The sequence below is a fragment of the Syngnathoides biaculeatus genome, chromosome 6, assembly GCF_019802595.1.
Source record: "Syngnathoides biaculeatus isolate LvHL_M chromosome 6, ASM1980259v1, whole genome shotgun sequence".
Lineage (NCBI taxonomy): Eukaryota > Metazoa > Chordata > Actinopteri > Syngnathiformes > Syngnathidae > Syngnathoides > Syngnathoides biaculeatus.
In genome coordinates, this window is record NC_084645.1 from 8869716 (window position 1) to 8884049 (window position 14334).

A 14334-nucleotide genomic window follows, 5' to 3' on the forward strand; every position below is an offset into this window, starting at 1 on the left:
GAGGCTTGTGAATGAACCACTCCCCATTGGTCTCCTTTGAAGTCTATCTCTTAAGAAGCAAACATCAAAGCCTCTCCATCAGTTTTAGCCTGAATATATAATAATATTTGTTGATTTTATTTGTGGGCAAGACGGAGGACGGGCGTAGTAGAGAGGGCGTGTCACAAAGCTTTCAGGAGCCTCCCGTTCTCTCTCCTACGCACGCACACCCAGTCTGTCCTGACACAGGCAGGCAGGCAGGCAGGCGGGCAGGCGGGCAGGCGGGAGGCCAGACGGGTAGGCCACGCAGCCCCCCCCCAACACCCCCCCCCACCCCCGCGCGCTTTTTCTGCCTGGGCGACAGAGACATCCACGCCAGACCAGAAATGGAGGAAATGATTTCAAAATGAGCTCTAACGCTCCCTCGTCCTTTCACTGTTTATTTTTTTTTTACCTTTTCTTTAGTTGACTTTCACCCAAAGTTTGAACTTTTTTTTTTTAAGAATAAACAGGATACCTGGAAGCAGGTCAAGCGCTTTGAGATGGAGCTAGAAGAAGGGAAAGTTTCTGTGTGGGTCTGCCAAGAAGAGAAGCTTGTCTCTGGGCTAACGAAGAGGACTACATGTGCTGATGTGGTCCAAGTCCTGCTGGAAGATCAGAACCTGCAGCAAAGCGCCTCATCTGGGATGCTTTCCGGGGCCCTTCAGTCCTATTGCATAGTGGAGAAATGGAGGGGCTTCGAAAGGATTTTACCCAACAAGACCAAAATCCTTTCTCTGTGGAGCACTTGGGGGGATGAGCGGGAGAAAGTTCGCTTCATCCTAGTCAAAAATGATGCGTCGCTTCCCGACAATGGGCCCCGGAGTGCTGAGGCGAGGGTGATCCAGCGGCGGGAGAATTGGAGTCCCGAAGGGGTGATCAGAGTCCCTGCTAGAACATGCTGGACCGCCACGGCCTCCACCAACTTGTCCCGGGAGAGGCAGAGGCGCATTGTGAGAAAGGCCTTCAGAAAGTTGGATAAGATGAACAAAAAGAAGGAGCAGGGTCTTGATAAAGATAAGAGCTCGGTGGAGAAGATGGAGACTTTGGTCCACTTGGTGCTTTCTCAGGATCACACCATCCGCCAGCAGGTTCAGAGACTCAAAGAGCTGGACAAGGAGATTGAGAGCTATGACTCTAAGGTGCACTTTGAGCGCATGAAAAGACACGGGGTCAACTATGTGCAGGATGCTTACTTGGAGGACTCGTCTTACTCCCTGGAGGACCAGACCTGCAAAGTCACTCCAGAAGCACTGGCCCAGTTGGAAGAGTACGCACGCCATTGCGAGGAGGTTGTGAGGTTGCAGGAGGAGCTGATGGAGCGAGAAGCGCTCATGGAGAGCATTACCGCCGAGATCCAAGAGGAGCTCAACCGGCGGTGGATGAAGCGACGGTGGGAGGAGAGGGGACAAGAGGAAAAGGTGTCGGAAATGTGCCTCTCTGCCCAACCCGGACTCCAGACTGTGTCTGGAGAAGAGGTGGCCTTGGAGGAGGAGAGGATCAAAACGCAACTGAAAACCAGCCTCTACATTGGCCTGAGACTCAAGACAGACCTGGACGGCATTAGGGGGGACTTGGACCTGAGTCTTGCACTTTGGGAGAGCAAGGAAACCGAACTGCTGGAGCTCATGGCCGAAGTGGAGACTCTGGAAATTAATCAGGTGAACTCCAAAGGGGATGATGAGGAAGAAGAAGAAGATGATGATGATGAGGATGATGTTGAGGTTAACGATGAGAATACAAAAGCAGATAAGGGTGCAGGGGTGTTAGCAGACAAGAACAGCATTTGGGTGGAGCAGGCCCGAGGACTGTCAAAGACCTGCAGCATCAATGACGAAGACTCGGACACTGGCCTGAGCTCCATGCACAGTCAGGACTCTGACAACCCTCCAGTGTTTGAGTCTCTGGTCTGAACTGGATCACACGGACTGGGGGCGGGGGGTATAACCTGTGAAAAGTAAAGTGCTAGAAGAGTAAGCTAATATTTGGTTTGATAGGCTGTGCCTGACTTGTTGCTTGCACAAGGCGAGTTGAAAAAGTACCATTTCTCAGGCTATATTAAATCTATCAAAGTCAACCTCATAGATATGTCAATTATATTTTAAGTGACAGGTGTCAAACTCAATTGCCACATCATTTTATCTAAGGCAAAACACACCTCCTTTCATGTTATGTGCTCAAATCATTAACAATTGCCAATGATCTTCACTTGAACATTCAAAAAGTGCAATTTCTGTTTCACAAAACCCCTTTTAAAATTAATTCAATAATAGTTTAAAAAACTATTTTCCTTCGCTTCTGATTTTAAACTTAGTGATTTATAACTTGGAGCGTATGTAATGATTTAATGTGGCCGATTAATCCGCTGTCTTTGTTGTTTTGTAATGACTTATGACTGATGTTATCATTTTAATGAGCAATAATAATAATAATGATAGGTTGAAAACAAACTTACCTATGATCTTCTTGTAAGATTGTGTTTAATATCAATTCAGCCAAGTCTAAAAATAAACCAAATGCACAAAGGTTTTTTTTTTTAAATTTAAAACAACAATTGGGGGCTTTGTAATGGACATAAGCATCATAGTGGTACTTGCGGTTGTCCTTGGTGGAAAGTTGAAAGTTTCATCCATCACATTCTGTGTAAATATCTGTAGGTTTTTCTGAATATTTTGGCGAAAGTTCACTTCACCACTGACAAACATCAACTTTCCTCTCTATTTATGAAATGTAAGAATGACAGTTGTTTTTCGTTAACATTTTGAATAATTTTTGTTTTACACCAATGATTCTGCATGTGTATAAACAGAACAAAGAAATAAATTTAAGTTTTTTTTCTACATAAAATGTGTCCATTTCTTACAATGCAGCAGGAAACCCTTGACATAATGACATTGCAGTCTTAAAATGTCGTAACATATATTACTTTTGAGAATAAAAAAAAAACCTACTGAATTTTTTTTTTTTGAGTCACCTACCAGATCTTTTTTTTTTTTTTTACATCTGCCTTTATGTACAGCGAGTCTAAACTCATCTAACATTAGATTACTCCTGTAAAAGTACTTTTGGCTTTGTTTAATTATCCCTAAACATGACTTAGTCTAATTATTTGCAGGTGAGGAACGTAGAAGACAACAGATGCTACGACAAGTGGGAACTAAAACACTCTTGTGTTGTACTGTCAGACTATTGCATTGACAAATCCTGCATGTCTGATGGTTAAATTGCAAAGTGCCTTTGTGTTATCAGTACAAGTACTCGTATGGTTGAAGTGGCATTAGCTGGCTTGCGTGGTGTAAATTTAAGGAGCATTTTATTCAGCCACAACATGGCAACGTTGATCTAGCGCTTTCACAAACGCTGGCTGTTCATGCTACTCAAGAAGTACATTTTTCAAAATCAATTACAATTTTTGTAATAAAAAAAAGTGTTAATTGCCAAAAAATCCACATGTGATTATGATTTGTTATTTGTCTACATGTTTATGTATGTTGTGTGTGTCACGAGTGAAACCTGGTGTTTGCTCAAAATCAGCCTGGATAGGCTCCAGGTCACCTGCAAGCTGCCGCAACTCCAATGAACCAAGCAGTTGAAAAGCATGGATCAATGGATAGTCATAATGTTGTGGCCAAAAGTACTGGGTCACTGAGGCCCGGGTATTTGATTTTTGCTCTGGACCATTTGACATCGTACAATGAATATGAAACAAAAACAACATTTCTGGTTGAGTGATACAGAAAGACCATAAAACCACTGGATATTTTGGATATTTTGTAAGTCAACACAGCCTAGTGGTGAGTGAGCCAATCAAAGCCCCTTCTCCCATCCCCTTTAAATGCGGCACAAGATGAGCCTTGTACTTGCACGAAAAACAGAATCTGTCATCATTCGTGCCCTGCCACTATGAAAATAGAGCCCCAAGTCTGACTTCAGACTTGGTATTTCTTTCTTGCCAAAAAATGTCTCTTCAAAATAATTCTTGTAAGTTGTTTTTCGACCCACAGATGTACAGAGTAAACCTGAAAAAAAAAAAAGTACGGCTGTTCACTCGTGTCACACTCACCTTTTTTGTCACTCCCAAATGTTTAAAAAAAAAAAAACAAGGAAATGGCATCACTCAATACTTTTGGGGTGATCGACATATACATTAGATTAAACATTGATATTGTAACAATGTACAGGAAAAAAAAGTGTTCGTGTAGTAGTACACACGCCTGAGTTTGGTGTGTGCAGCATGGGATCGGTTCCTGCTCAGTGATGGTGTCAACGTGGCCTGTGACTGACTGGTGACCAGTTCAGGGTGTAGTCTGCCTTTCACCCAAACCTAACTGGGGTAGGCTCCAGCATTCCCGCAAACCTTGTGAGGATAACTGGCTTAGAACGTGGAAAATCGCTAAATTACTGATAACCCAAGAGACTAAGTAAGCAGGGATAGCCTCTCACCCTTTCGGTAAACAGAACAAATGCAGTAGAGATACTACATTAAATTATATTTGGGCATACCTAATAAACTAGCAAATGAGCGCAGTTCATATAAATCTATGATGACGAACTGTAACTGACTTTGGTGGAGAGGCTGGGAGCACACTTGACGGGCCACCAGTCAATTGTGGGGTCCATAATGGACAAACAACACTCACAGCTATGGGCAATTTAGTGTCTTCCACTACCCTAACTTGCATGTTTTTGGATTTGTGGGAAAAAGCCAGAGTACATGGAGTAAACCATGGCAGGCACAGGAAGAACTTCCAGTCTTCAGACACGAAGGCCACAATTAAGTTTAGAACATCAAACCTCAGGACTGTGAGTCAGAAATGCCTGGCAATCTTTTACCATGCTGGATTTTTTAATAGTGATACATTCTGTTTGTGGCTAAATGACTTTCAAACGGACTCTGTCCGGTGCAGATAGCACGGTTCCCTGAGGCCGCTGTCCGTCGGACTGCTCGGGATTCATGTCAAATTATTACTCGATACGGCTTCTGCCATTCTACACCGTCTGTCGCATTCTAACAAACGGGGAACACAGGTTCTTCATGCGGTAATAATGATGCTGTGTGGGTGCTAATTCTTGACTTTTGTCTTGACTTCTTAGATTTTTGGTTGACATAATTGACACTTGTTCCTGAGAGGCAGTCCCATAAGTTCATTTGATACCAGCAAACCTCCTCCTCAGTGTCCCTTTGCATTCATCCGTGGTTGACTTGAAAAGACGACAATGGCTCATAGCACCGGATTGTACTGTATTTTAAAAGAAAAAGTCGCTCTTCTTCTACCTGCCACTGGCACCAACACCAATATCAGCAAATTAATTGAAAGATGGGTGTTTACTTGTTACGTCTACCAAGAAGGTAAGACTGTACTGTATTTATGGTTGCATGTACAGTCTTACGCTTAAATTAGATATGTAAACAAAAAAATATATGTAAATTGTTGCAATAATTTGTAATGTAGTCTTTGTTGGTTAGTAGTAGTAGTTGACATTTGTATATGATGACATCATATCCTGTCGATGTATTGCATCTGCTGGGCGTGCTGAATGGCAAGTGAGCTGCCTGCTTTCAAACTGCGCCTAACATTTGGCGCCTCCATAGAAATATGAGAGAATTTATTATACACGCTAAGATCATTGAATCATTTAGGGGTTAAGAATGACCTGTTTCTCCTTGACACAACCACATCCGTCCTCATGATAAAAAGTAAGATCTGAACAAACCAACAGTGTCACTGCAGATAAAAAAAAATGCAGTGGAACAAAGGACAAATGTAACCATTTAGCTATATTTCATGTCTGAAAGCCAGGAGTAGTGAGTGCAATACCACATCAAAGATCATTAAGCACTTTTTACTCAACCTCTCCTTACATGACAATTTTTTTTCATAAATATGGTATTTAATGTGTTGACATCCACAAAGAAACCCTTTCATTTTTTCATGTAGTAAGTTGATTGGCTTCACCACAATGTTTTATCACTAGTATTACACTGAATGTGTGTTTAAACAAACAATCTGTTCACATTTGTGTTGTATTACAAAAATACATTACCACATCAAATACACAGTAACAGTATGTTGAGCATATCATGGATAAAAAAAAAAACATAATGTGGCAAAGGAGCGTATGAGAAGACAAAAATGAATGAATACACTTAAAAATCTGAAAAAGTACTTTTTGTTTGGCACAAAAGTAACTGACAATAATTATACAATAATTATCCTTTCGGTTGGATCCAGACATTTTCCATTGTGGATTATACAAGAACTAGATACAAACTTTTATGGATTGCCATTTAACCATGAAATATACAGTAAGCTTTATTTAAATGAGTGTTTATGGTTAACTTACATATTACCGGTGCTGACCAGTATTTAAATAAATTAGCTTCACAATGAGAGGAAATACAAAACGCTTTACGATCAATACCTGTTCAGAAGAAGGGATGAAATGTAATGCTACATTAAGTTCAGAAGAAAAAAAACATGCATATTAGATTTCAGTATCTTAAGGCATTTTGATCATGGACACAGAATCATGGATAAAGACCTGTTTACTGAGCTCAGTTTTGTACATTCAGAATGTGATTTTCAAATAGCCCTGGGATAAACTAAACATTTGAGTATAGTAGGGCAGCACAGCTCTTGTGACGAATAAGAACATACAACATTTAACTATTAAAGCGTTCATGTGGGACAGACACAGAAGTCACTTGTCATTAGCAATACACTCCGACATGAACCTTTTATGGGCATAATGGACCAGTGACCCCTAAATAACACGCTTCTCTGCCCTTGATTTACACAGTGTTTCAGTGATATAATTTATTTAGATGTGCAGAATGTGCCAGAATCCACCTCTCCAAAATATTCCACATATATTGACAAAGGTGGAGAACACCCTGATCATGAATAATGAAGTAGGAACAGCTTGCGGGCCCAAGCTCCGGTTCTGCCAAGTCAGATAACGTTAGGACAGGAAATGATGACATCATTTGACTTAGGAATCATTCAGTGGCTTTCATCATCAAGGCCCCGCGGCATATTTGCATGTCAGAAAGAAAGGATTTGAAGTTAAAGAGCACCAACCACTTTAGTAAGATATTGGGCTGTGGGCAAGGCTGAGTTGAACAGTGAAAAATGAGTTAGCCGCTGTTGGAGGACGCTTTTTTCCTCCCCGCGTGTTCGTTTAGTTTCGGGTAGTGAGAATGTTGGTTATCCAAATACAGGCTGGAGATGATGAACAGTTTCTTCGAAGCTGTTACTTACAGAATATTCTGGGCACAAATGAGTGACAGACAATGGCTGTAGCAGATCAGAAGAGCAAAGATACAAAGGATTTGCAGCATTCTTATACTATCAGAAGGGTATGAAAGGAAAACAAAGAGCATCACATGAGAATCGCATCATAAAGCAAAGACCATCACAAAATATCGGCAATCATAATGACTAAACCAAATCTATCTGGTAATAACGGGCATATTCCTACGTCCTTGTCTCCAGTAAACATTTCAGCAAGATTCACTTAAGGTTATCTGATGAGGTGGCATGCTTCGAACATGAGTTATACAGTCATGACTAAATATGAGCAGAAGACACACTTCAATCCCCCTTTCGGACTCGAAAGAGTCCGACACCTGAAACCGGGAGGGGCTGGTGCATTGAGCCTGAAGGGGGACCAATTCATCCATTCTCAGTGGCGGCAGTAGGGTTCGGCTTCTTCAGGACCTTGGGGTTAGACTACCTGGTCCCAGGTTGATTCACCGGGATTATTGTGCCCGTTTACCGTGAAATCAACCCTTGTAGAATGATTCCGGTTGTCATCAGGTGGAGGGATTGCTGAGCCTGAGGCGGACCTGGCGGGTCGTGTAGATGAGATGTGGAACCACGTGTCCCCCTTTCCTTCAAGACGTACTGCTGTGGCTGTCCGCTCAGTAACTTGAAAGGGACCTCTCCACCTAGGTTCAGACCATTGTTGTTTAATGACTTTTAACCACACAGATTCACAAATGTTCATTTCAAGGGGGCCGTCTGGTAGTCTTTCTGTCAAATGGGAGAAATTAATGGTTAGTTGCCTGAGCCCAGGTAGGCCTGGAACTTCACCCACAGCCAGTGGAGCTGTGGGTGCAGGAAACGGTCTGTTAGTATGACACTCGAATGGAGTCCACCCTTTAGAAGAATTTAATGACATCCGAATGTTCATCAATGCCAATGGAAGAGCTTGCAACCAATTGAGTGTGGATGAAGCTTAAGCCTTAGCTATTTTTTCCTTAATGTTCCTGTTCATGCGCTCAACCTGACCTTGCGATTGTGGATGATACACAGAACCAAAATGATGTTTCAAACCTAACGTTTTTTCTACAGCCTGGAGATGTTTGTTTTTCAAATGAGTTCCATTGTCTGATCTAATTTTCCTAGGGAACCCGTGTGTTGGAATGTAATGATTAACCAAATGTTTTACCACTACGCTCGCTGTTTCAGATTTGCAGGGATATGCTTCTGGCCATCCTGAAAAAGAATCTACTATAACTAGCAAATACCGGTAACCTGACACTGTTTTAATCATGTCAGGAAAATCCATTGAAATCACCTGACCAGGAGCGTCCACGTCCGGATCGTGTACTCCCTGCGGTGGTTTTGCTGTAGGCATACTGTTATACCTACTGTAAACGCTGCAGTCCTGCAGTTCACCCCTAACAATTTGTCTCATAAAAGGATGCCACGAGGAGTGGAGTCGTCCCAATGTTTCATCCACACCTACATGGCATGTTCCATGGGCTTCACAAATTAGATTTTTCAATTGTGTCTGAGATGGAATGCATTTACCTTCTTTTTGCCATATGCCATCCTCATCTCTGACACCCCCTTTCGACTTCCACACACTCTTTTTTCTTCTGGACTTGCCTTTTCCTGCCACAACTTAACTGTTTCTACTGTCACCTCCTGTTGATTGTCACATTCAGACTCCCTTACATTTAGTTGGGAGTGAAGGTCGGTACCCTGCAGCCTTTTTTGTTGCTTAATCTGCTGATTCGTTTCCTGCTGATACAAAATCATTAGTTCGAGAGTGACCTTTGCATTTTATTACTGCTACCGCTGTTGGGAGCAGTAAAGCATTTCGCAATTTGAGAATGTCGTCCTGATGTTTAATGGGTGTACCGGTTGCAGTTTGGAAATTGTTTCGCTGCCATTCTTTTAATGCAACATGAACTGTCATGTGTGCATACGCTGAATCTGTGTAAATGTTTACTGAGTGGTTTTATGCTAACCTGAGAGCTGCTGTCAATGCCAAATTTTCTGCTCTTTGTGCTGACTGTGAGCCTAAAATTCTTACAGCTTGTGCTGTACTTCTTCAAAACCTGTTTACTGCAAATCCAGATTGAAGGCCATTGTTGCCCTTGAAGCAACATCCATCTGTGAAAAGAATGAAGTCCGGGTTCTCAAGCGGTGTCTCATAAGAGTTCAGTCCGAAGTGAGTCTTCTTCCTTAGTTCTTCGTACACAACAATGTGGTTCTCCTTCAAGCAGACCTTCAGCCATGTTTACTCCTTTATGAATAAAGAGAATATGTGGTTGTGTTAAAATTGCCTCAATTTTCCTCTGTCTTCCTCCGGTCATGGTAAAAGCTTGACTTGTGACGTACTGGACTATACTGTGTGATGTTCGCACAGTCAGTGGGTGATGGAGAACAATGTGAGATGTTTTCTGAATAAGTCTGGCTAGAGCAGATGCGAAAGTATAGCCACAAAATGTTGTATGTTGTATTCCTCAAGCTGCTGCATTAGTCCAGTATTTGCAATGTGTACTTTTTTTTGTTGTTGTTGTTGCTCCATTTAGTATATGCAGATCAAGTATTGACTGGACTGACCACATTTACTTTGAAATCCATTAGCTAATAATGACAAAAAGCAGTGTTGTGCGAAACACCAAAGTATCTGAGACCAGAACTCAGCCAGTCCAAAACAAGCAGTGTTAGTAAAATTCATTTTCAATGCAAATTAGTTCAAGGTTCCCTTCACCATTCCAAAACTAAACAAGTTTCCATACATTATCCAAGCCGCTTATCCTCACAAGTACTGAATACTGGGGCCTATCCCAGCTAACTTTGCGGGAAAAGCGAACTACACCCTGAACTGCTCATTCATAGTTCATAAATATAAATTTACAAGTTTTTAAGTTTTTTAAGTTCCCCATTCCAAAAGTGAACTGATTCATACTGTAGTTCTTTCTTTTTTTTGTTTTTTGTTTTGTTTCACAATGTCGCTGACAGGCTATTACCCTCAAAATTCATTTTCCCATTGTTGCCAGTCATTCAGTCCATACAAGTAGCCAGCTGCATTGTTCACCCTGTAATCTCAAAAACATGAAAAAAAAAACCAATTGCTTGAATCATGGTCATTTTTAAAATGAGAAAGTAAAACTAAAAAGGACTTTTACTCTCAATGTGCAAAACAAACACACACAACACAGTATGAAAACAACAATGGCATTGCAACCAAGTCTGGCTGACTACTATAAAAAAAATAAAATAAAAAAATGTATGTGATGACAGTGTGATCGTATGGAGTATTAATAAACGGCCCTGTCTGTGTGGTGTTTGCATGTTCTCCTCGTGTCTGCGTGGGTTTTCTCTGGGGACTCCAGTTTCCTCCCACATCCCAAAAACATGCAACATTAATTGGACACTCTAAAGTGCCCCTCAGTGTGTTTGTCAGTGAGACTGTTGTCTGTCTCCATGTACCCCGCGATTGGCTGACAATCAGTTGAGGGTGTACCCTGCCTGCTGCCCATTGACAGCTGGGATAGGCTGCAGCACTCCCGTGACCGTTGTGAGGATAAGAGGCTCAGAAAATTGATGGATGGATGATGGTAATGATAAATGAGGTGTACTTATTTGTGTTTATTTTTTATTTTGAGATGCCAGCTTAAGTTTAATGTTGTCCGAGCTGTTTCAGTGAATTGAAGCCTGCAGAATTTGCACACATTTCATGTAAGTCTTTGTGGCCTTCAAAATGTGGTTTTGACACACTAATAAAATGTTAACGAAAAGTCAATCAGGGTGTTTAATTTATCGTTTAAAAAACAAACAAACAGAAACCTACATCGGTTTCCTCCCACATCCCAAAAATATGCAACATTAATGGACACTCTAAATTGCCCTTAGGTGACACTGTGAGTGTGGCTGTTTGTCTCGATGTGCTTTGTGAATGGCTGGCAACCAGTTCAGGGTCTACCCTGCCTCCTGCCCATTCACAGCTGGGATAGGCTCCAGTACTCCCTGCAACCCTCGTGAGGATAAGCGGCTAAGAAAATGGATGGATGGATGATAGTTGTAAAAAAATGCAGACTGGACACCAAACAGAGATTATATTGTGTATGCTGTTTGAACTAGACAAAACTGTGTCAAAACAGGCCTCCATGCATTCATGTGTGAATTGACAATAAGAGGTAGTGAGGCAGATTAAAACGTTGAAACGTTGGTGCATCATCTGTTGGAAAAACATTAGATGGAAGACCACAAACAAACTGGAACGTTGCCATTAAACACAAGAACAGTTCATTTGGTTCTATTCTGCTTTTATGGCGAAGGAAGTTCACACATCTATTTCTGTCACTGGTTTTCCAGATGGGCAGGACCCGGTCAGGTGGAACTCCATATGGAAATGTAAAAAACAATTGAGAAAGAGTTTCACCTATGGGAGGTTTCTTATTTTTGAGATGAAGATGAGAAGTCACTCGAACGGTGGTAATGGATAGGCTGACAGACAGTAAGACTGGACTCCCCTTGGACTATGATGTTTGCAGATGATATTTTGATCTGCGGTGAAAGCAGGGAGCAGGCGGAGGAACAATTAGAAAGATGGAGGCATGCACTGGAAAGGAGAGGAATGAAGATTAGCCGAAGTAAAACAGAATATATGTGCGTGAATGAGAAAGGTGGAGGGGGAAGAGTGAGGCTACAGGGAGTGTGGATGTGCATGATTGTGAGGGGTGGAGGAGGAGGAGTGGAGCTCCAGGGAGAAGAGATAGCAAGGGTGGATGACTTCAAATACTTGGGGTCACCAATACGGAGCAATGAAGAGTGTGGTAATGAAGTGACGAAACAGGTCCAAGTGGGGTGCAACAATTGGCGGAAGGTGTCTGGTGTTCTATGCGACAGAAGAGTCTCCGCTAGGATGAAGGGCAACGTTTATAAAACAGTGCTGAGGCCAGCCATGATGTACGGATTAGAGACGGTGGTGCTGCAGAGACAACAGGAAGCAGAACTGGAGGTGGCAAAAATGAAGATGTTGAGGTTCTCGCTCGGAGTGACCAGGTTGGATAGGATTAGTAATGAGCTCATTACTGTCATTGGACAGCCAAAATTGGATGTTTTGGAGGCAAGGTTCGAGAGCAGACCATGATAGTTTGGACATGCCCAGAGGTGAGAGAGTGATTATATTGGTAGAAGGGTGTTGAGGATGGAGCTGCCAGCCAAAAGAGCAAAACGAAGACCAAAGAAACGGTTGATGGATGTTGTAAGGGAGGACATGAGGACAGTGGGCGTTAAAGAAGAAGATGCACGAGATAGACTTAGATGGAAAAAGATGACATGTTGTGGCGACCCCTAATGGGACAAGCCGAAAGGAAAAGAAGAAGATGAGAAGTCACTCTAGCAGAGGGGTGTCCAAACTGTTGCCTGATTTTATTTTCATTTTTACCATTTTTTTACCTTCACCTGAAAATCAACCCATGCATACTTTCACATCACTTAAAGCAACAGAATTCCACAAAAGGGAACAGGTGATCACAGTGTAAATCCATCTCAGGGATATTAACCTATCTACCTGAAAAACAACCTTGATTGTGACTCAATTTAATCTCTTTTGCGTATTTCATCAGAGTAAACAGTTCTATTAAGAAAAGTTTTGCAGGTGGACGTCATGGGCCATTTCCCTTCCCACATGGATTCTGGTGCATTCGTGCTTGTTTTATGATGTCTCCCACCCACTCTCCCCCTCACCATTCATGATTAGCATGAAAAGAGGCCTGCAGCACTGATACTTTTCTCACATACTGAAGGTACTCCAAGGATTACTTGTAGACAAGCCAGGCCCAGTCGAGGTGGAGGTGGCTGTGGGATAGCAATGACTCAGCAAATGGCTCGCCTTTGCTCATTTGTGTAAGGGAGAACAAGACGAGGCAGGTTAAAATCACTCATGAGTATGTTGACAGAGTAGGATGTGGTTCCTTGGGCGAACAAATCACCAGTTCACTGAATGAATCACTCAGTTTACTTCATGACTCACTTGAATTGGATGGAATTAATTTGAATTTAAATGGGCTTTTTGACAAATTTCAATCAGGTTTCTGAACTCATCACAATACAGAATCTGCTCTTACCAAAGTGCTAAATGATATATGGTTGAGTACTGACTCGGGAAAGGTGTCAATTTTGGTCTTGTTGGATCTCAGTCCGGCTTTTGATACGGTAGATCATAATATGCTGGTGAAAAGGTTAGAAACGTGGGTAGGACTAAATGGAACAGTCCTCAAATGATTCAGATCCTACCTAGAGGACTACGTAACTATCGGGCAAGTGGTCAATCTGAACAAATGGCAATGACCAATGGGGTCTTTCAAGGGTCAATTCTTGGACTACTCCTCTTCAGTCTGTATATACTATCCTTGGATCAAAAATTTCAGAACTTTAATTTTGACTATCGTAGCTATGCAGATATCACACATTTACATTTAACAGTGTTTCCAGATGACTGCAGTTCAGTTGAGGTAATGTGTCACTCTAAAGCAGATAAATAATGGAACCAAATTTTTCTGCACCTAAACCACAACAAAGTTGAGACAATTGTTTTTTGCAATAAAGAAAATAGAACTGTTAGTTAATACCTGGACTCACAAGCTTCCAAAAAAAAAAAAAAAAAGGCCAGTCTTGGAGTTCTTATAGATTCCAATAGCTTGAAGAGGTTTAATTTGGATAACATGTTAGGTGGGTTAAACCCAAAAGATTGTTGAAGACCAAGGAGTAGGGCGAAATGGTTCATCAAGGTCTAAATCCCAATTTTCTGGTGTTGACCTTAAGCAGCAAAGTCTTTGCACATAACCATACCTTTTGGCCAGGAGCATAAGCAAGTGTGGAGATGGTTGCCCTGTACCCTAGACCTTTTGGAGCAGAGCAAAGCAGCTTGTCCCCAGACTTTGGACGACTGGCACATGTGGTTCTGCACAGAGGGGAGTGCAAGCTTGCTCTGCTGTGAGGAATACAGTGGGGTTTGGTACCCTAGGGTGCCTTGGAAGGGGATATAACACTTAGTAGGGAATTATGG

General features: G+C 42.0%; 1 protein-coding gene across 1 annotated transcript; it reads left to right on the forward strand.

The window, feature by feature from the left end:
• The first annotated feature begins 362 nt into the window (after positions 1-362).
• On the forward strand, positions 363-2614 carry LOC133502229 (ras association domain-containing protein 10-like). The gene has a single exon (XM_061822785.1). The coding sequence runs from the start codon at positions 522-524 to the stop codon at positions 1929-1931; it is 1410 nt and encodes a 469-aa protein (XP_061678769.1). The 5' UTR covers positions 363-521; the 3' UTR covers positions 1932-2614.
• Positions 2615-14334: the final 11720 nt, after the last annotated feature.